We start from the raw sequence: 21,885 nt of genomic DNA, 5'->3' as shown, positions 1-21,885 counted from the left end.
TGCTCGCGAGGGAAGCTCGCAGGCAGGAATCAATATTGGATAACGAAACACGATGGATACGTCTCTTGTATTATGAACCAATTCACAGTAAGAGGCACCGTTTGCTTGCTTTCTGACAAAAGAATTACTGACCAGGTTCCGCTGCTCAATGTGCCTGTAAATTTTCGGAGCCTGCCACGCTGAGCTAAGGGGAGGATTATTTGCATGGCTTGAGGGCAGCGCGCGCTGAAGAGCGGAGAAATAAAACAAGGAAGATCACTCTTTAAGAGCGGAAGATGCTTTAAAAAAAGTATCTCACTGGAGGTTGCAGAACTACTGAGGCTTGCATTCATTTCAGCCGTCGATACCAAAAAAAAAATAAAAATAAAAAAAAAGCCTTTAGATAACCAGAAGTGTTGTACTAGCGATGTCATTTCTTTGTTTACAAAGGTCTTCATTTTATCATCACCAGAGCCAGAGACCGTGTCACCGGGCTTTGGAAAGGAATGGTGAGGTGTGTTGATGGGCGCGTGCATGCATGCCTGTGTGGTTAAGAGAGAGAGAAGGAGAGAGTTAGTGAATGAGTATGTTTTTGAAAAGTCTGATAAACATTTACAGGGAAAACGATGTTCATTTTTTAAAGACGACATATTTTAAACAAGGCCGCTATCATCCATCTTAACAAGGCGACAACAGTGTGTGCAGCAAGATATCTGGTCAAGAACAAATAGAACTTTCCCGTGTGTCATCATGTTGGTGCATTTCAATGAAAAACACTCGCCAAAGCAGCACTTGCTTCTGATTGAGTGTGACGTAATGATGACGTATAAGCGCGTGCGTGGAAAGCGTGCTCGAGAGTAGCAATTATGTTCGTTGGCCTCGTGGCGCCGTTGTCATGAGCGAGATGTACCCCAAGGTTTGCTGAACTACCACTATACATCTCTACCCTGTCAGTAGCTAAGTACAGGTAACGTTACCTCTGCTTCATGACCAGGGCTCCGGGATGCTAAGATGTCCGGTCATCAACGTGTAGGTCGATGCTTGCTGATTAGAAGAATCCTCGGTTGATAAAAAGAAATCTGCTTCGCCTTGCAGGTTAGTAAATCAGACATTCGACTTTCGTAATGCATTCCTGCTGATAATATTACAGTATGGCAGGCTTAGAACAATTTTTTTCATGTAAATAAATACTTCGACCAAGCATGAATTAGACAAAAAAATGCAAAAACAAAAACAAACAAACAAAAAACAAAACAACAAAAAACAAAACAACAAAAAACCAACAAAAAACAAAACAAAACAAAAACGACAGATGTGAGATGTATTTCCACTGCAGTTGCCACCGGAAGTTAGAGCAGCAGGCGCTTGTCTACGATACCAAGCGAAGACGTGGACAGGCGACATCGCGTGTGGAAGTGTAGCGTAACAGTGAGATGGATTCACTCTTGAAGCAGGATTGTGGGGACAAAAACATTCTCGAACGACCCAACTTTCGCTAATCTTCTTGTCTCCTGGGAGCGAGGATCATTGTCTGCAAAAGTCTTAACGGTCTTTGTAGTTGCATCAGCAATTAGGGCAGCATCACGACCTAGGTAGATGCACTGTCTGTGCAGACCGATGATGATAATGAGAGATAACATCCAGTGGACAGTGAGGTATGTATAGGCACTGAACAACACCAAGACGAATGTGATGTGGAAGAGAATTCCACTGCTTAGCAGCACAGAGGGAGGACGTCCGTTGTCCGTATGTGACTGTCTTTGTGGGAAGGAGGATAGAGGAGTGATGAGGAGCGAAGTTTCGGGCAGGAGTGTGGACAGACAAGATTTCAGGAAAGTAGTGGGGGGGGGGGGGGAGGAGCCTTCAAAGAATCCATAGCATAGAGTTGACAGCTTGTAGTCTATTCTACCTTTCACTGTTAGTGAAGAAGTGGTGTGTCATATTCACATTTGGAAGTTCGGAAAACGAGTCGAGCAGCTGAGTTCTTGGCTTGTCAGTTCGACTCTGTAATTATTCACTGACCTATGACTGATCTTTTTCGTGCCCCTCATAAAAGACAATAGAGGTGACACATTTCACTTGAACTTGTCTCCCTCGGAATGCTTAGACGATGGCTGATTGATTTATTTGATGTGATAGTGCTTCCCTGATTGTAACCCTGACGCAAGAGGAAGAAGGACAATAAGGGGAAGAAACTGGATTGCAGGGAGACAATTCTTCCAAGACAGGTAACAGCCTGAGCCACGATTATCAAAGAAGACAAAACATAATTTACAGAGGTGTGTATTATATAGCAAGGTGTAAAAAAGAAGTGGGCGGGTGTAGAATGCCCGCTGCAACGTAAATCTCACGTTAGACGTTAGAGGAACGTTTTACGAGGTATTTACGAGGAATGCGATACATTAGTATTTTTACCTTTAGTTACTGTTTCTGCTGAATATACATTAACATGTCACATTTGTGGATCAACTGCCTTTACACCTGAATTGCGATATGTAAAGTTCTTTATGTTTCAACAACACGTATTTTAATGTCACCCATGATAATCCGTAAATTAGCCCCGGGGTCAGAGGGCAGTAAGACACACACACACAGGCACACGGTGACAACAATAATTTCTCATTCAAAGCTTGCTACTTTACTTCCAACCCAGGGTCGGTGCTAGTCATGTTGGTCGCTAGTCGAAAGATAACTGCTGTCCTACCCATGGCTTCTCACAGGTCACTTGACGGTAGAATCTGGCTGTACAGACGACTACGATTTTTTCGAAATTTGTATTTTATGTACCTCTTTCTAGCAGATTTGTTGCAAGAAAACAAGATGAACTAGCAAAGCAGCCAGCCCTGTAAACTGATGTCACTTGAAGAGAAAAAGAACAGCGTGCCCGAGACGAGATCTGAACCCGGGACAGCCAACCCTCACTGTAATGTTGACTAACCGTTGCGCCATCGGACCGCCGCTAGGAAAGAGGGAAAGGGAGGAAATATCTGGTAAAGAAGAGAGAATTGGCGAGAAACGAAGATCGTTCCCGATGGCACCAGTCGTCTTTATGACAGTAATTCAAAAGAAGAGAGATAACGAGGGGATTCCTATGTGCGGCGTGTCTTTATGGCGGTCATCAAAGTGCGGCTTCCATAATAAATCTCTTCTGTCACTTTCACTGCTTCTGATGTCTATATATTTATCCAGGTGATCTGATGGCAGATATAGTTAGCAACAAAACATTTTATAACTTAAAAAACATGTTAATGATTCGTTTTATGGCATATTAAAATCGGAATGTGTGTTTAAACACAACGCACCGCTGATTGACCAGCGCAACACATTCCATCATAAGGAGGCTGTCGGCATGATGTAGTGACTGTGCTAACAACTGGGACAACAACAGACTTTATGTATTAAATTTACATGAATCATGAGCAGTCACGTAACAGATGAAATTATCTCCCAACTTCTTTTTAGGTCGTTGTGTGTGTATGTCGAGTGTGTGTGTGTGTGAGGTGTTAGAGATCAGTCATTCCCCGGGGTCAGATTTTTGTGAGGGGAAGGGGTACCTTTTCGCTGCTTTACCTTTTTCTAACCTTTTATTGAGTCAGGTACCCGTTCCAGACAACTGGGTGGACTTAGAGACGTTTCCTGCCCTCCCGCTCCACACGGTATCAAAACGGTGCGCCTCCGGGTTCAAGGGTCATGATCTTAATCACTCGGCTGTCTGTTTCAGAGCAGCCAGGTATAATGTCCAAGCATCAGCCATCGCTTACAAAAACAAAAAACAAACAAAAAAAGACAAAAAAAATCAACAACCCAAAACAAACAAAAACAAAACAAACATAACAACAACAAAACCAGCAGAGCATCACTTCGCTCCTCCCACCTTGGCAACGGTTAACGCCTGTCACCAATACATTGAAGGTTGGCTGTCGTGGGTTCAGCTCTCGTCTCGGGCAGACTGTTCTTTCTCTGCATGTGGCATCTGTTTACAGGGCTGACTGCCTTGCCTTAGCTTCTCACGCGGTGTAAAACACCAACTTACCTTGGCCAATGATTAACTCATAATGCTATAACCAGTCCTCGTACCTGGCTACGTCACACGACGGTTGTCTGTGTGTGGGGGGCAACAAAGGAGACGGGTTGACCCTGAAGGGTTGACAGCCGTGGAGAGTCTCCTTCGCTTGCTCGAGAGACAAGAGGAGGTAAATCCCATATTACCGGCTGTTTACGTTTGGCAACAGAAGCAGTAAATAAACCTCCGAGTGGAGTGCTCTCGATCTGGATTTTCGCAATCATCTCCCACTGCATCGACTTCAAACCTACACGACCCAGGAGTTATTAATAACAGATATCGCCGACGCTGTTTTCGGTGTCAGTCCTTCCAGTGACCTACATACGCAGTCACAACCGTCCCCGTCCCCCGTCAGGTAAAATATGGCGCTGGCTACGTACCTGCTCGCTGTGGTTACGGTTCAACTGCTTACAGGTAAGTCTTTTTCTTTAAACTTTTCTCTTGTTTACCGTTAGGTCAGAGCTTTGTTTAAACCTACCTTCAGTCGTTGTCAGTCTATTTACCTGTACAGGTGCGTAGACTGCGAACATGAATGTTTGTATTGGGTTGAACTGTTCACGGAACTACACCGAGTGAACACCGCGAAATAAACTGACCGACATCCTTGACTTCTCAGTCTGCGCTTTGTTGTTTGTGGGAATAATTAATTGTTTTCCTTTGCAACTGTTTTGGAATCTGTGTATTGTTTTAAGTGGTTTTGTTTTGATTTCCTTCCACTTCATACGAAGTCGCTGCTTTAGATGTTTAGAATTTCAAAGGTGCTGCTGACTGGCGGCTCATTGTTGATAGGTGTGTGCGCACACCTGGCACGCGCCTCCGTGTACCTGTGTCAGGTCGGAGCAGTCAAGCGTGCGATAGCAGAGTTAAACTGAATTCTAGACAACACGAGAAATGTGTAAGGTAACCTTTGCGTGTTACCTGTGTAACATGGAAGGTAACACGCGGTAGGTAAACACACAGGTATGTGTGACCTTCGCAGGTAATGGATTTGTCGGTGTGTTGTTGACACAGGTAAGGTGGTTTTGTCTCGTCAAGCAAGACTGTGTAGCAACGAGCTGCTTTCTCTTCTGTCCTTTTACCTGTATAACCGGGAAGCGATTTCACTTTACCTCTCACCTGATGTTAGTTCGTGGACATAAACATGTTTATCAAAATGCATTTAGGTGTCACAGGTAGCAGCTGTCGATGCGGTGACTCATTGGAGTCCGATTGAAAGGATCTCGGTGTTTCAGTTTCTCAGTGTTTTTACTATAAAATTATATCAAAGCAGTTATCATGGTTCTTTCGGAACTTGCTTTCAGTTTTATTCCTTCGCATGCCCTGACACTAGCTATAGTTCGCACTACAATGTCGACACGGGTGTGTGTGGGCGTTGTTACACCTCAACTGCCAACTACAGATCAACTAAAGCTGTTAACTTTTTTCCAAAAGCAGGATGTGCCTCCCAGCCCGCAGGTCAAACATACTTTCGCTCAAAGCACGCGCCAGGACAGAAGTGAATGGTGATAATAGGGGTGCGATTATCATTTTACACCCACCCGGCACCTAATGTTCAGTATAATATCAAAGCAGCTGACTGTTAATAAGTCACCTGCAAAGAGGCTGCAATATTACACAAAGTGTATCACCGAAATCTCTAGAAGTATCTCCATCCCGCGCCTGTCATTCTGACTGTACACAGAATATTTACAGTGTAATTGTTCAGTCATAATCAGTAATCAGCGTTCGCAAGTTTCAGAAGATAAGTGGTCTACATTTTTTTTTTGATGTATAAAAAAATTAAGGCATGTGCAGACCTGTCCCGATGTCAACAGTTTCAGGTCATTTTAAGTTGCTAATACAATCAAAAAGTCCAAAGGAAGGGAACTTTCGATGTATGATATTTCCAGTCGTTAAAACAACGGGAAAATCAGTGTCTGAGTATTTTCTGAAGTTATTTTGAATAACATACACCTGATGGGTCAGGGGAAGCAGACTAGAAAAGAGCATGGAAATAATAAAACCCTTATCTCCGTAGTTTTTAAACCCTTAGTGACCTTAGCGAGTTATATATTAGATGTAAGATGAGAAGGGTGCTTGAAGGTTGACAGGTGACTGCAAGGTGTAGTCCTGGTGGAGCTCGTTGCACAGGTTTCTAAAATTGGTTTAAAGAGGCAAACTTTGTCATTTGCAGACGGAAATTGTGCTGACGGGGAAATTTTTTTATCTTATTTAAAACAATCTTAGTTTTAAAACTGTGTTGTGCACTGTGTTTCTATAAAATTGTGCATAACAGTAGACATGTGTTGTGCAGCTGGCCCCTGGGTATACAGTCCACAGGACAACGCCAGGTGTCTTCGCCATAAACCAATAAAATGCGGGTTTGTTGTCCTGTAGGAGTCACTACAATGAGTCACCCTATGGAAGGTGTTTTTCTTCCTTCTGTCTCTCACGGGCCAGCGCCTACACACCCTAGCTTGTAAAGGCGGGTGTGAGGTTGGGTAGCTTTGACCAGCAAACCCCTCCTTTCTCTCTCTCTTCCCCTCCCTCTTCCCCTCCCTTTGTATTTGTAGTTGATAATTGTCTGCTGTATCTTTGTCGTATGGTGTTTTCTTGCGCATTGAACTCTCTCCTTAGTGACGTGCGCTGGCAGGTCTTGTTATTATTGTTGATTATTGCTTGTGTTTGAAGTTGTTGCTGCGCCCAGTCACTAGTATTGTCGACCTTTTTATAAGTGTCAGGTCATGAACTGTGTCAAAGCTAAAGCAATTGAAAAAGAGAAGTTGTCATTTTTATTGATATGCCAGAAATTCCTTTTTACTTTTCGGTGATTTCGCACTGTGTAGGATGGGTACGTGGGGAGGAAAGGCTTTAAAATGTCATACAGTCTTTGGCATCACGAAGGCTGGTTGGTTTGTTTAATAGGAAAGTGCTTCCACCTTGAGGAGATTTCACACTATGGGGGTGGGGAGTAGGGAAGGAAACTGGAGTATCCGAAGAAGACCTGACGCTCAGCCCTGCGAAGAGGTGTCATGTACAGAGTGTCCCGAGAAGAGGTTTGAACCAGAAACTAAGCACGCAAATCTTAAATATTCTATCTCTCTTTGTCGGTCGGTCAAATAAAGTTTTAGAGAGAAGAAAATCGAAACAATTTACAGAAAACAAAGCTGAAACAAAGACTTTACTTGTTATTTGCCATTTGTCACTGTAGTCATTTGCAAAGTTTAATCGTTTACTGTTGCTCTTTATCCCTTTTTGACTTTTACCCATTTATCATATCGCAGTATCAGGCAGGCCGGATCTGTGGTTTGTAAACCTGTTGTTTACGTTTACACGCCAGGCTTCAACAACAGGGAGATAACTGCGAACGTGCTGGTAAACATACACTGCTCCCGTTTCTTACCAGCGCCTCCCTTTCCCTCCATCTTCGTCCCCCTCACACCTCGCCCCACCCCTTACTTGCATAGTCTATACACCGTATCTTGGCGGTTGGTGTTGATTGTAGGACATGTACATGGGGTACATCATGTACAATTGTGTATCTTACCTGACACAATGTCTGCAAGACCATTCATTCATTTTTTCGTTTAGCCCTCTGTGCATATTTTCTCCTCCACTTCCTTGTTCTTTGTTCATTCGTTATTTATTTATTTTGCAGTGTGGACGACTGTAAGACCAGAGACGGTAGGTGTCACCTGCGAGGCGGCAGACCAATGTAAAGAAACGTTTGTGAAGGCTGCTTCAGATGCCAACAACTACTTTGACAGATATTGCGAGTACGTGTAATCAGTCAATGTGACAGATGTTGTGAATAAGTGTATCCAGTGATGACATACTGGCGATGACAACCAAGATTTTTACTTATGGGGGATTTTCTACTTGAAAAATAGGGATAATAGGTACACATTCGAGTACATTATGTGAGACGTTTGCTTTCTGTTTTCATGTGAAAACCTCATCTGAGTCATATTTACTTTATGTAATTTAGGGAAACCTTTAATGTATGTGAAGATACACGACTTTCTAAAGTAAGTTTGCCCAGGTGATGATGGTTCTCGAAGTTGTGCTTCGTGCTGCAGGTTGATGGAGACGAAGATCTGGTGTTACAGGAATGTGATCAACAGCTGCCCGGTGGATACCCGTCCTTACGCTCAGTCTGATTTGAACAGAGACACGCAAGATTACAGGATGAAATGTAAGTAGCGGAGGTAAGAAATAAATTTCTTCCTTTGTTGGTCGTGACCAATTTTTCTGGCTAAAGCTGTTGTTCTTGCTTCTTCTCTTTCTCCTCCTCTTCCTAGAGCCGATAAAGAATCTTGAAAGAATGGAAGAGTAGAAGAATTTAAGGTCCGGGTATGGGGTGTACCAGCAGGTTTGCGTAGTAGAGAATGGGTTTGGTTAGTGGTGGTAGTGGTGGTTAGGTGGCGGTCTTTTTTTCCAAGATTCCCACCTTGACGATTGTCACCGCTTACTACGCCGTCCAGAAGTAGTCAACTCGTCCCTGGACAGCTGAATGTAGATATTTCGCTTGAACATACTGAAATGACATTTTTTTATAATTATATATATCTTGAACATGCAGTTCTGCTCCCTCCAGCCAATAATGAGATGTAGCTTGCCGGTTAGGATAGGAGCTGTTTCTTTTAGAGACTTTTGTTACCAGAAACAGTTCTTAAAGGCTAGCCCGAGTGCAATTTTTTTTCTTTATTATCGTGTTCAGTTCATAATAAATGAAATATAAGTGACAGATGACGTAGTTTGGTCTGCACAATAGGAAACGTCCTCCAACGGTCCTTATAACAGGTGTCCAGGTCCTGAAAACCTCCTTAAAAGGTAATTATTTTCAGTGATGTGTGAATCCTGTTCCTCTTTTTTTATGGCAGGTTCTGCTCCCTTTGTGTCTCGAACATCGTGGATTGTGCTGTCTCTTGCCGTCCTGGCCGCCTTGTCCAGCAGACATGTGTAGGCGAACTGAGCACAGCTCACGACTGAAGACCATGGATGTGAGCCTCACGTCAGCTGCGCCTCCATTCCTAACCTGTGACCTGTCCTGGTGACAGAGAGAATTCTGGGATACTACAAGTGTTGTGAGGGACTTGCGAAATGACAAGGGATGGGTAACGAGGGGATTAGGGTTTTCTAGTGGGCGAGGGAGAATAAGGACTTGCGATTTCAAACGATAAATTATAAATGAAGTATTTAATATATTTTGTAGACAATTTTGGCTGGGTCTTTTAAAGCTTGGAGGGGAAAGGTCAACGACTTTCTGGCGAGATAGTTAACACGAAATGATTGTGAAATACAGTGATACCTCGGTTCTCGAACATAATTCGTTCCGGGAGGACGGTCGAGAACCAAATTGTTCGAGAACCGAAGCAATGAAACCCATAGGAAATAATGGAAACTGGATTAATTCGTTCCAAGCCCCAGAAAATGCCTATTTACTGGCCTAATTTGTATATAATATGTAGAAAAACATGAGTCTCAACAAGAAATAAGAAATAAAAGTGTATTTATTAAAACAAACAAAAAAATCAAACAAAAAAATGTACAGTACAGTAAATTGTGTTTCATTTACTGTACCTGTACCAAACTTTATGGCAGGAGGGAATGAATGTGGAGGGAGGAGGAAGGGGAGTTATTGTTTTGAAGGGGAGTCCTCTTCAATAATAACAGAGGTAACTGCTCTTGGGTGTTTCTGTTCTCTGTATCTTTTGCTGAGGAGAATCAGAATCTTGCTCTGCAGTTGCTTGTCTGATTTCTTTTTAAGGAAGAATTTGTCAATTGTGCTGTTTTTTCTCCTTTGCCAAAATTTTGCGGAAAGTGGACATAACATTGTCATTAAAATGTTAACTGCTCTATTTGCTACCACTTTATCAGGGTGATGTTGTTCAACAAAATTTGCGATTTCTGCCCATTTTGCACACATTTCATGACTCTCTCTCTCTCTGCACTCACACTGATGACGCAAGCAAGGCGCACTTGGCCGAATGAACGCCATTCGGCTCAACTCGGCTCATCTCGGACGTTCGGATGTTCGAGTTCCAAATATTTGTTCGGATTCCAAGACAAAATTTTCTCGAATTTCCTGGTCGAATACCGATTTGGTCGAAAGTCAAGGCGTTCGAGAACCGAGGTATCACTGTACTTACGAGAAAATTCAGCCTAGCAAAACAAAAGGGAGGGAGACCTAGAGACCTCGCGCCTGTTGGTGTGAACACGTGACTGGCTGTTGAACTGCAGATTGATTTCAAGTCATTTGTCTTCCTCTCTTCTTTTGTGCAGACATTCTGAAAGGTGATTTCTTGTAAGACGGATGAGTGGCGCAGATGGTCTAAATATTTTGTAATATAAAAATCATTTTTATACTGTGTGCACGTGTGTTTGTGTGTGTAAGTAAGCGCGCACGCGCGTTTTTTTTTTTTAACATGTAAAGATGATTGCTTTGTTCTAAAATCCCATAAGTGTAATGTATTTGTATAACATAATTCAGGGGTCCGACACAAGATCACCAGAAGCCTCTGTTTGATATTTTTGTCTGACTTACATGTGATCAGCACCAATCACAGGGCTTGTATGTTGTTAGCTTTTTGAATGAGATGAAAAAGTTATTGCATTTTTAAGTAGATCACAAAAATACTTGCACAGACTTGCCTTTATTTCCTTTCAAAATACTTTTACACGTGGCAAGACAATCATCAAAGAAGTACACTCATCAAGCAAATGTCACCTACAGAGATACTCGTCAAAGGACATCTTCCACAAGTCTGCTCCTGGACTAAAGGATGCTTGATGAGGAGACTGGTCAGACACAGGACACCTTCTACACGTACATTCGTCGAGCAAAGCACATTTGAAAGTACATCTCATGGAACAAAGATCAACATATATTGAAACCCTTGTCAAAAAAAGACACCTTACCAAGCATTTGAGTATATGAAGGGTTAGGATATAAATGATTCATTTCTCTTTTGTTGGGCCAGTCGAAGTTTGGTTCTTGTTGGCCATGTGTTCCACGTCACTGACTGTTGTTTGATTTTGTTAAATCTGTAAACACCTTGTTTTCGAAGTTGTGTAAATGTGTAAATACTTTTTTTTAATTATAAGGGAATGGGATGACCCGCAACTCTCAAATTACTCGCACGCTCTTCTTTCTCTGTCTGTGGCCCCTGTTCACAGGGCGAACTGCTTGGTTGTGATAGAGCCTGACTGGATTCCCTCCTCTTCAACTCATAATGAAAGGACATAATATTAAAAAATGCGAGAGGAGATAAATCACTGGGATACAATTCAATGTCAGTGATAACCCAGCCATTTTTAAGTTGTTCTTATTATAGCAGTAAGAAAATTGTATAATTTCTTGTACAATAATACAATAATCCTGGACTAATCGTTGCATCTGGATCTTCTTTTGAGTTTTACTAGAGTTCAGTGGGACTTCAACAACATGGCAATTTCCAGACAAGCTTGCTCCCCGACTCTGCATCTTTCAAAGCCATTGAGAGCAAATATATTTTTAATCGCTGTTTTAGTGATTTGTTAATCATTCATTGACTAGCGATGAAGCACGGAGGCAACCCGAGTGAGCATGGGATCCATACAGTAGGAAGAGAGAGCGGTCAGTGACTGCTCACTACATAGCCTCGTTTTCATTTCGAGTTTGAATTATTTAATTATAATTAGGTTGAATGCTTGTAGGTGAAGCACAAACTGTTTCTGACAGTTGTGAATATCAGAAAGTTTGCTTTGAGAGTTTGTTGTAGACAGTGAGGAGTGGTTGGAGGTGGGTGGTGAGGTGGCTGGATATATATTTCGTGAATCTGCATATATTTTAATTTCTCATTTTTATTAACTTACATCTCCTATCTCGTTTTTAAAAAGGGTCATAAGACTAATTAGTTTGTAATTCATTTGCTTTGCTCGCCTGAAGTGTCACAATGAGTGAGAAGACATTCATGTATATGTTGTACACTTAGAGAAGTGATTTTTCTATTTTTATCTCTTTACGTAGATACAGTAAAATAATATTAAACAGAGTATGACAGATTTGGTATTTAATAATTTACGATGAAAAGCGTGCTTTTTAGTAATGCTTCTGTTTGTCTGTATGCTTCTGAGTGTAAGTAAAGGTATAATTGCATCTAAAATGAAGGTGAGAAAGAATGAGAAAGGAAAAATACAGAACAAGTGTTCATAGATCCGCACAGTACACATTTGTGCAACTTTAATGATAAGTAATAACAAAACCATCAGAGAACACTTCTTGGGTAAACATAGTCCACAAATGCGTTCAAATTTAAAACAAATATAGAAAGGCAATATATTCAACATAATCAACAAAATATAAAAGAAACACATGCTGAATAATACTTTAAACTGTTTGTATACAAGCAAAAGTGAATTTTTTTTTTTTTGCTTTTGATCGAGCTAAGCCTTTAAAAGGTCTTTTAAGAGATTTGCTTTAAACAATGCGAATGCAAAGTTTGAAAACCTGTTGTTAGTTAAAAGAGATTTTCGCAATAAATAACATTTGTAGGTAGAGCAAATCCGGTGAGAATTAAGCCCCTTGTGGGTAGAGGTTTGCCTGCCTGTACACCTAAACCAACTCGCCATTCTGTCGGTGAACACTCTTCTTGCCCATGTCCTCTCTTGCTCAGTACTCTTCGCCCTCTTCGTTCTCGGGTTCAGCCTCCACGGAGTCGATGCCGACCTCCTCGTAGTCCTTCTCCAGGGCCGCCAGATCCTCACGGGCCTCGGAGAACTCGCCCTCCTCCATGCCCTCACCCACGTACCAGTGCACGAAGGCGCGCTTGGCGTACATCAGGTCGAACTTGTGGTCGAGACGGGCCCAGGCCTCGGCGATGGCCGTGGTGTTGCTCAACATGCACACGGCACGCTGCACCTTGGCCAGGTCACCGCCAGGTACCACTGTAGGAGGCTGGTAGTTGATGCCCACCTGAAAGAATTGGGTTTTTGTTAAACTCATCGTAACGGGTACTGGGCCCAAAGTACTGCGACAACAAAAGACTTAAAGAACGAAACAATTTCAATGTAGTTTTGTTTTGAGACGCAAGTAAAATTTCGCTGACCTTAAAGCCTGTAGGACACCAGTCCACGAACTGGATGCTGCGCTTGGTCTTGATGGTGGCGATGGCGGCGTTGACATCCTTGGGCACGACGTCCCCGCGGTACAGCATGCAGCAGGCCATGTACTTGCCGTGACGGGGGTCGCACTTCACCATCTGATTGGCCGGCTCGAAGCAGGCGTTGGTGATCTCGGCCACCGTCAGCTGCTCGTGGTAGGCCTTCTCGGCGGAGATGACGGGGGCGTAGGTGGCTAGAGGGAAGTGGATGCGGGGGTAAGGCACCAGGTTGGTCTGGAACTCCGTCAGATCCACATTGAGGGCGCCGTCGAAGCGGAGGGAGGCGGTGATGGAGGACACGATCTGGGCCATGAGGCGGTTGAGGTTGGTGTAGCTGGGTCGCTCGATGTCCAAGTTACGGCGGCAGATGTCGTAGATGGCCTCGTTGTCGACCATGAAGGCGCAGTCGGAGTGCTCAAGGGTGGTGTGCGTGGTCAGGATGGAGTTGTAAGGTTCAACCACCGCAGTAGACACCTGTCGTCAAGAAATATTTCCAGGAAGGTTCCCAATAGCTATTTAAAAATTCTTTGTTGACTATATCAATCGTCATTGAAGTATTACTATTATGAAATAAAAAGTATAGGCATGCGACGTTTTAGTAAGAGTTTGAATGTAATGATGAGAGAGCAAACCCTTAAGACTTATGAACACGCCCTTCACATGCTTCACGAATCTATACCAAGCTAGACTTCTAATATAAACGGGATGGCGAGCAAAATAATAATAATAAAAAAAACCAACCCCGCATACCCGGCAAAACTCACCAGAGGAGCCGGGTAGACGGAGAACTCCAGCTTGGACTTCTTGCCATAGTCCACGGACAGCCTCTCCATCAGGAGCGAGGTGAAGCCAGAGCCGGTGCCTCCACCGAAGGAGTGGAAGATGAGGAAGCCCTGCAGCCCCGTGCACTGGTCAGCCAGCTTGCGGATGCGGTCGAGGACGAGGTCGACGATCTCTTTGCCGACGGTGTAGTGGCCGCGAGCATAGTTGTTGGCGGCGTCCTCTTTACCTGTCACCAGCTGTTCCGGGTGGAAGAGCTGACGGTAGGGACCACCTCGCACCTCATCTGAGACCAGGTGAAAACTTTAATAAATTTCGTATAAACGTGATGTTTCTTTAATGTTTCAAATGTACAAAATATTTCTGCTTGAGCCAGAAACTTTTTTCATTTTCCATACGTCTTTAAAGTCTCAGTAGAAATTAGAACGTGGGCTCAACCTATCAACAGTGCTGAGCTCGACTCACCGACGACGGTGGGCTCCAGGTCGACGAAAACAGCTCGTGGCACGTGCTTGCCGGCGCTGGTCTCGCTGAAGAAAGTGTTGAAAGAGTCATCGCAGCCTCCGATGGTGGTGTCGGAGGGCATCTGGCCGTCGGGCTGGATGCAGTGCTCCAGGCAATACAACTCCCAGCATGCATTGCCGATCTGTACGCCAGCTTGCCCCACGTGGATAGAGATGCATTCACGCTAGCGCAGGTCGTGAGTTCAGGAACAAAATGAATCGACAGAAAAACAGCGATAAAGAATTATCACGAGAAATACATTTAAAATAAGGGAGTGAAGGAGAGGGCGGTGGGTGATGTGGGGGAACTAAAAACCACAGTAAGTGAAAGGGAGATAACTCACAGTGTTCTGTTCTGATTATCGTCTCCTAGTGTTATGCGGAAATCAGGATGCCTTGGTTTCTTGTCCTATGATAAATCAGTATGGAAGAATATGTGAAGTAACTTAACGTTCTTGTTTATCATACATGAATATTTTGAGAACAGAATGGATTTCAGGAAGAAAAGCTGCCTATGGTGTAATGAGTCGCAGCTCACAGCTAATGGACGTGTGAGTGAATGAGTGATCGATCGAATGGGTGAGCGGATGAGAGAGAGAGAGCGTGTGTGTATGAGCATCACAGTGAACACGCATCATCCAGAAACAAACGACTGAAGGTTGATACCTATGGTGAGTGAATTTACGAATATCGCACTGACGAGCTGGTCAGTCGTCGGTGTTGAAAGAAGAGTAATCAATAAAAAAAGATAAGGACGATTGGCACTGATATCTGTGACAGAGACTCACGTCATCGGGTGGAATAGAAGATAGATGTGTTTTTATTAAAGTATATGTAAATATGAAAGCTTTACAAAATTCAGCTACCTGATGATCAAGCTGGAAAGAAAGCGAGCAAGCGAAAGAGTGAGTCGAAAATGAGTGACATCATTATCGCCACTGTGTAGATTAAAACAATCATCCGATTGCTTCAGACAGTTAAACTCTTCACTCAAAAACTCGAAATTTGAGCACTGAGACACCAGGCTCCAGTCTGAGTATTAACATAAATGATTCAGACTCCTCCACTGACTCCCTCGCAAGACAGCAATTCACCCAATTTCTGCTCCAACCTCTTAAAGACTCATTCCATGGCTAACGAAATTACAAAAGACCCTACCCTCCCTCTCTTCTGTTCCTTCATCAGCTGGCAAGAATGCCAGGAGGAATATTTCGTCGACAAGCACATTCCTAGAGGACTAATCCGGCGACAGGCCAGAAGATGCGGCAGCCATTGAAATCGATAAAGGATGCTCTGCGGTGGGGATGATTGCGATTGTGTGTGAGCTGGACAGCAGGAATTATCAACATCATCTTTGACAGCATCCACATCGAGTACTCACCATGATGAGGAAGCAGATGTGGAGGGTGATGACGAAGAGAAGGTTTTACGCAGCAGATTTCCTCGCTCAGGCGGAAGCGATGTTTCCAGCAGCGAGTGAGAGTGTGTGTCTGGGAGCGCACCAGGAAGGATAATTTATAAAATGAGAAGAGGGAGGCTGGGAGGGACGATGAGGGAAAGCAGAGAGGGGGATGGGGAGGTTAGGGGAGGAGGTAATTACGTTCGGTTGCTAGAAAATGGTGGAGTCGGCGTGCCGCACGGCTTTGAACGAGCTCGGCCGAACGCCTGCTGCATCGTGCGTGCGTCGCGCGAGGAGCGTTTTTCGATGCTGCAGCTGGTTGTTTCGTCCGCGAGTCTGAGACGCAAGTTGTCGGACCTACATCTCCCCTTCCTCCCCAAACACCTCCCATCCCCTCGCCATAATGCGATCGTCTGCAGCTCAGTGGTGTTTGTTGCTCGCCCTGGAGTCGTGGGTCTGCTTGCTCTCTGACTCCTGGAGGAGCTGACGTGGCTGGAATGACCGAATGACCGACCAGACGCAACACGCAGACTTCAAGGGTGTCTGCTGACCTTCGACCTCTGCGCCTCTTTGCGCTGCCTCTGTAAACAGGAAAAGGTGGATTAACATATGTAAACGCACGCCTACCCCGTTTAAACAAGTCCTTTTCTTGTATATATGTTTATTATGTTTATCATTTTTATGCAGGATTGATGCTTATACAATTTAGGATTAAAGCATAGAGTGATCACACAGAAACATACGTTTCTTACACATAAATAGTAAACAACAGCGTGCAACTAGACCCAGCGAGAGGCCAGCGGCTGACGTCAGCTTATTGTTACTCCACCGTTGGCCTCGCCCCTCCCCCCTCCCATCTCTACTCCCCAAACTTCTTTATCTTATCTCTCTGATGGTGCCTTAGGGCTTATTACTCTCTGAGAAAAGCAGTGTTGTGATTATTTTGGATTTTCTCACAACAGCTTGAGCGTGAGAAGAAAAGCCTTTTTACTGTTCATACACAAGGACAATGAAGGTACGAAGGTCAAAGGGAAATAATCCATGTCAATATTTTTACTATTTGTTTATGGGTGGTTATGCCCCTTTTGGTTTAAGGTCAGTTAATCTAATCAGGACTGCTACCGACAATGGAAGCGGGGTGGGAGCGTTGTGTGCTTTAACAGGGATCACATATTGAAGGCAATAACATTTAATTATAAATGTCTTTCAGCAACTTAATTTAAAAAGTGATAGATCTCGTGTTTATTTATTTTTCAGCTTTATTCGAGATCACATCAGCTTTTATAATTGACTGTTTTCTGGCAATAATTAATTTTATTTCTGAGTTATCATTTATAATTTCACCGAAGTAATGTTTGTGGATTTTCACTGGAAGCAGGACAGCAAAGCCTACATAATATGACAACAGGCTTTTTGAGGGACATTCACCGCGGCTTTTTTATTTTGTGCCTCAAAAACAACCCGGAGGTTACTTCCCTTGAGCTGTAAACCTTTTCTGTCTCGACCAGAGATGATCGGCAAGCTGGTATATGGGAGCGGCCTGCTTCATCGTTCTCTCTTTTTGTTATTTAATGTACTATTATTAATTGAAATTTATTGTGAGTTTATAAAATTTACCTTTTAGCTTACAAAATTTACTTGTTTACTCATAAAAGTTGACGAGACATGGTAATAAGAAAAACAAATCTCATTTAAATACTCATGAAGATGTCGGTGAATGAGAACTAAGGATTTACCAGAAAAACAGCGATGAAAGGAGGGAGTGGGGCTGTGAACTATGCAACAATCACGGATGTTGGGTGTTAACCGTTGCCTCCTTTCCCTTTCTTCCTTTCATATCCATAGGCACTGGCAAACTTGAACATGAGTTGTTCTTCCTCTTCTCATGCAATTCATAAGTTTACCACCGCGACAGCCGCTACCACCACCGCCACCTCCTACTTCTCCTAATTCTTGTGTTACTACTGTTTTGTGTACACGGTCGAAGCTTGATGTTTGCGATGCTGATTGCACTTGACAAGACTTTAATGAGACTGGTACTGACTGAAAGCATATAATGATGTATAACGGGCACAAGGAGGGCTGGGTATGTGAACTGCTCAGGGTGCTGTATTTGTATTGTTTGGGGTATTACGAGAGAACCAGGTATACAAAACGATAGAACTTTCCTTCGTGCATATAAACAGTGATTCCTTGTTACCAATAAATAAATAAATAATAATAAAAAATAAATATACAACAAGCTTCACCATGATCTTAAGTTTGCAGTCCATGCAACTCTAAAATTGCATCTAAAGTTGGTAGTAAAACTGCTCTGTGTTGAAAACAAAATTGTGATAGATACCCCAATTCCTAATTAAATTAGAGTCTCTTATTTTAGGAATTCTAGAATTAGGTATGTGACGACTTCGGTGCCAGACTAAAAATGTCGCCTTGTGCCGTACAGATTTTGTTGTCATTTTGTTGTCATATCCATCAGTTTGGAGGCTGGACACTAAAATGTCTGCCGCTTAAATACAGAACTCGTCCTTGTACTTTACCTTATCTGTTTGACTTACATGATGTTTCCACTTTGTCTGTCTTATCAGATAGATTGACTGTTGCTTTAAATATCATATGGAAAGATCTTAGTACACTTGGACTGACAGTAAGTCATGAGTGTGCTTGATGCTTTGAATGTCTGTCTATCATGCCAGCTATGCCACAAAATTATTTTTATTGTATATCATGCACAACCCAGACCATGTCATGACAACTATGCAGACCATGTCATAACAGCTATGTAGACCATGTCATGACCCCAGCAAAGTTATCCAGACTATCTCACAATCGGGAACATTGTCAGATGCTTAGACCATGTCATAACCAGAACACAGGTAGTTACCCAGACTATGTTGACCAAATAAAACTAACGAACAGAAGTGAGAAATAGAGAGAGACTCGTAGCTGGATATTTTGCAGGTCAAGTGTTTCCAGACACATCTCCTGTACTCACTCCGCGACCTTTCACCATTAGACGTTGACTACAGAGTAAGACTCTACATACCCAGCCTGTCCTCATGAACAATGCTTTGTCATAAAGCCTGCAAAAATGTCGGCTGCCATACTCTTGGGGCAGGACATTTGTTTTGACTTTTCGATTTTACAACTACGAAGCGAAGTGGGCTCCACAGTCAGGTGTGCCGCCCTAACAGAAACACGTACCCCAGTTTTCCACTGAACGTTGAGATCAATGCCATGGCACTGATACAGTAACATTTCTAGTGCACATGGTACTGTACGTAGTGTGCGCGTTCTTAAACTGTTGTATGTGTACTTAGCTGTTATATATTCATTTCAGCTGTTCTCCTTTTTTTTGTTAACTCCCTTTGATATACACACTAACCTCCCCGGCCTCATCCATTGGACGAATGCTGCTGTGCATTGTAGGTCCTGCACATGGTCATACAGACAGAAGTATCTTGTTTGTCCACATCTGTCTCCTGGGCTTTATATAGCCTGGCAGTCTCGCAGCAAATGGGTTGTTGTCTTCATGGCCACTTGCTTAGTTCTGCTCTTTCCTCGTGGATCATTCCGTTGTCAGCTTCTCTGCAATTTCATTGCTCAACATGCTGTCGTGGGAAGGTACCCATTGTAAAGTGGGATTGCGGTGCTATATCTGCTATATGTAATCGAGGTCAGGAAGTCGAGTTCTCTGTCTTCAGCAGACATGGCGAAAACGACACTGCTAGTGTCGCTGGGACTGTTGACTGTGATTGCCTTCCCCTGTCCTTAAGGCTACTATTTCTGCCTTAAAGTTGATGGAATAGAGGCCGGTGGGGAGGGGCAGCTTGTGTTCCTGCCCTCCTGAGTCTAAAATTTAGATTCCAGAACCATGTTCTTTACTGGATTAAAACACCCGCTTGTCACGACTGTAGGAGGCCTGGGTTCAGACCTCGTCTCGGGAGACTGAGACCTGTTCGAGGTTTTCTCCAGGTACTCCTGTTTTCCATCCCCTCATATTGCAAAATCACCTTGAGGTGGAAGCCCTTTCCCGCCATAGCATCCACCCCAACACCAGTCGCTGTTTACTACCTGTTCAGCAGAGCTATTTGCCGAGTCGGTCAAAGCCGAACTGTTGTTTTAAAAGGGTCTGAACGCTCGCTCGTGAAGGCTTTAGGTAACTCACACCTCATCGCCCCTGTTTCTCATCAGTAGCTGTTCTCTCGTTATGCTGAACGCGTTAGGTAACGAACGCCTCCTCTTCGGGTAGCTTACTTTCCTTTAGGCGATAAGGTAAACGCTTCGATTTTACTGCAAGAGCACCTGCACTTTCAGAAACATCAGCACGCTGACTGGCACCTGACTTTGGTGCCTGACTGTCTTTAGCAAAGTGAAGCCACAGAAGATTTAGGAGTTATAGCTACAACCCTTGCCCGCACTTTAAAAAAAATTCTCTTACAGCTTTCGGAGTCTAGTTCTGTGACACTCGAAGAAGCAGCTGCGCGGACAATGAAAACGAGGCTTTGACCCAAAGACCTGATTGATGAGACATTTCGCGTGACGCCATCAGACATGCCACACAAGCCAACCTGACAAAAAAACCGTGACATACTCCTGCATCGACAGGGGGCTGGCTCGTGAACCAGAAATTGACCCAAATTCTACCCCGGGTGTGCTTATAGTGCTCGTAACATTTCGTAAGAGTAGAACCGCACGTCATTTGTTGTAAATTAGAAAAAATGAGAACTCGGGGGAAAAAAATCGTTGGATCAGAGCCTACATCTCATTTCGTGACCTAACAACTACCCTTAGTCTTGACAAAGTTCAAAGCCTCATGCCAATGGCATATTTTTAAAAATACTCTCTCGATGTACCTCTCGGAGCTTAGCCAAGTAGGAGTAACATCTTTGTTCAGTTTTAAAATTCTTGCGAGTTTGGAAACATTGACTTTAGCAAACAATTTGTTTCTAACATAAGGAATGAAAGCTGTTTATTCTTATACTCCTTTCTACCACAAGTCAAAGTTTAGACAGGCAGAAAGATCTTTCCTCTATCTGTCTGTCTGGATGGGTGGATGGATATATATGGTCTGATCAGACCACTTTTTTCATATCCTATTCTCCACATAGGTACATAAAGCTCCATATCATGCAGTGTATTGTAAGAAATACAATATTATTGTGAAAATATCCTGAACAAACTTGCCGCTTCCAATTGTGAGTAAACACAGCTAACGATTTATAGACCACAAACTGCAGGTGTTGCCATATCTCACCTCACTAGGATCCTACAGGTGCACGAATATAGTCAAGACTTGTTGCTACCTGTCTGTCCTTACTGTCAGCACGCCATCACCCACAATTCCTCTCTCTTCCTGTCTCTGAATCTGTTATCCGTGAGCATCAGGACTGGCAATGCCTTCCGCTGAGGCCAGCCAGGCAGTTCCTGTGCATCAGGTCGGCAGCTACACCATCTCATCACTGCTGTTATCTACAATCATCGCTTTACCTCATGTATCTGTAATCCACCACCTCATCTGCATTCGCCTCCTTATTATCATAATTATCTTTCACGTGCAGTCAATGCCTTATCCGCGGTGACCGCCATACTTCTAACAGACTCTTCATCAAACTGCGTTTTAATATTATGTCTACTTTGTGGTCACCATCCTACGTCATGTAGCTACAGTCTCCATCTTATGTTATGTATCTGTAGTCACCATCCTACGTCATGTAGCTACAGTCACCACCCTACGTCTTGTAGCTACAGTCTCCATCTTATGTTATGTATCTGTAGTCACCATCCTACGTCTTGTAGCTACAGTCACCATCCTACGTCATGTAGCTACAGTCTCCATCTTATGTTATATATCTGTAGTCACCATCCTACGTCATGTAGCTACAGTCTCCATCTTATGTTATGTATCTGTAGTCACCATCCTACGTCATGTAGCTACAGTCTCCATCTTATGTTATGTATCTGTAGTCACCATCCTACGTCATGTAGCTACAGTCACCACCCTACGTCTTGTAGCTACAGTCTCCATCTTATGTTATG

The 21,885-nt window shown here is 43.4% G+C and overlaps 2 protein-coding genes across 2 annotated transcripts; one reads left to right on the top strand and one right to left on the bottom strand.

Moving 5' to 3' along the window:
• The first annotated feature begins 4,007 nt into the window (after positions 1–4,007).
• Positions 4,008–9,205, top strand: LOC112574286. The gene is made up of 4 exons (XM_025255268.1): positions 4,008–4,456; positions 7,680–7,797; positions 8,101–8,216; positions 8,905–9,205. The coding sequence occupies exons 1-4, from the start codon at positions 4,405–4,407 to the stop codon at positions 8,985–8,987; spliced, it is 369 nt and encodes a 122-aa protein (XP_025111053.1). The 5' UTR covers positions 4,008–4,404; the 3' UTR covers positions 8,988–9,205.
• Positions 9,206–12,214: 3,009 nt separating this feature from the next.
• On the bottom strand, positions 12,215–16,190 carry LOC112574343 (tubulin alpha-1B chain-like). Its single transcript, XM_025255359.1, has 5 exons — positions 15,829–16,190; positions 14,410–14,632; positions 13,929–14,230; positions 13,111–13,638; positions 12,215–12,977 (listed from the first exon to the last, which is right to left on the bottom strand). Exons 1-5 carry the CDS (start codon positions 15,829–15,831, stop codon positions 12,675–12,677), a joined length of 1,359 nt encoding a protein of 452 aa, XP_025111144.1. The 5' UTR covers positions 15,832–16,190; the 3' UTR covers positions 12,215–12,674.
• Between the last annotated feature and the right edge of the window lie 5,695 nt (positions 16,191–21,885).

The sequence above is a fragment of the Pomacea canaliculata genome, linkage group LG10 (genome assembly GCF_003073045.1).
Source record: "Pomacea canaliculata isolate SZHN2017 linkage group LG10, ASM307304v1, whole genome shotgun sequence".
Classification (NCBI taxonomy): Eukaryota; Metazoa; Mollusca; class Gastropoda; order Architaenioglossa; family Ampullariidae; genus Pomacea; species Pomacea canaliculata.
Note: the sequence above shows the minus strand (reverse complement) of the source record. Positions and strands in the feature narration are given on the sequence as shown.

What these genes read in the sequence shown, in the direction of transcription:
- LOC112574286 (XM_025255268.1), top strand. Translation starts at nt 4,405, where the DNA reads ATGGCGCTGGCTACGTACCTGCTCGCTGTGGTTACGGTTCAACTGCTT. An exon ending in TACGGTTCAACTGCTTACAG is followed by an intron (nt 4,457 to 7,679) that starts GTAAGTCTTTTT and finishes TTTATTTTGCAG; the next exon opens with TGTGGACGACTGTAAGACCA. An exon ending in GCAAGATTACAGGATGAAAT is followed by an intron (nt 8,217 to 8,904) that starts GTAAGTAGCGGA and finishes TTTTTATGGCAG; the next exon opens with GTTCTGCTCCCTTTGTGTCT.
- LOC112574343 (XM_025255359.1), bottom strand. An exon ending in CCGTCTACCCGGCTCCTCTG is followed by an intron (nt 13,639 to 13,928) that starts GTGAGTTTTGCC and finishes TCTTGACGACAG; the next exon opens with GTGTCTACTGCGGTGGTTGA. An exon ending in GGTGTCCTACAGGCTTTAAG is followed by an intron (nt 12,978 to 13,110) that starts GTCAGCGAAATT and finishes CAATTCTTTCAG; the next exon opens with GTGGGCATCAACTACCAGCC.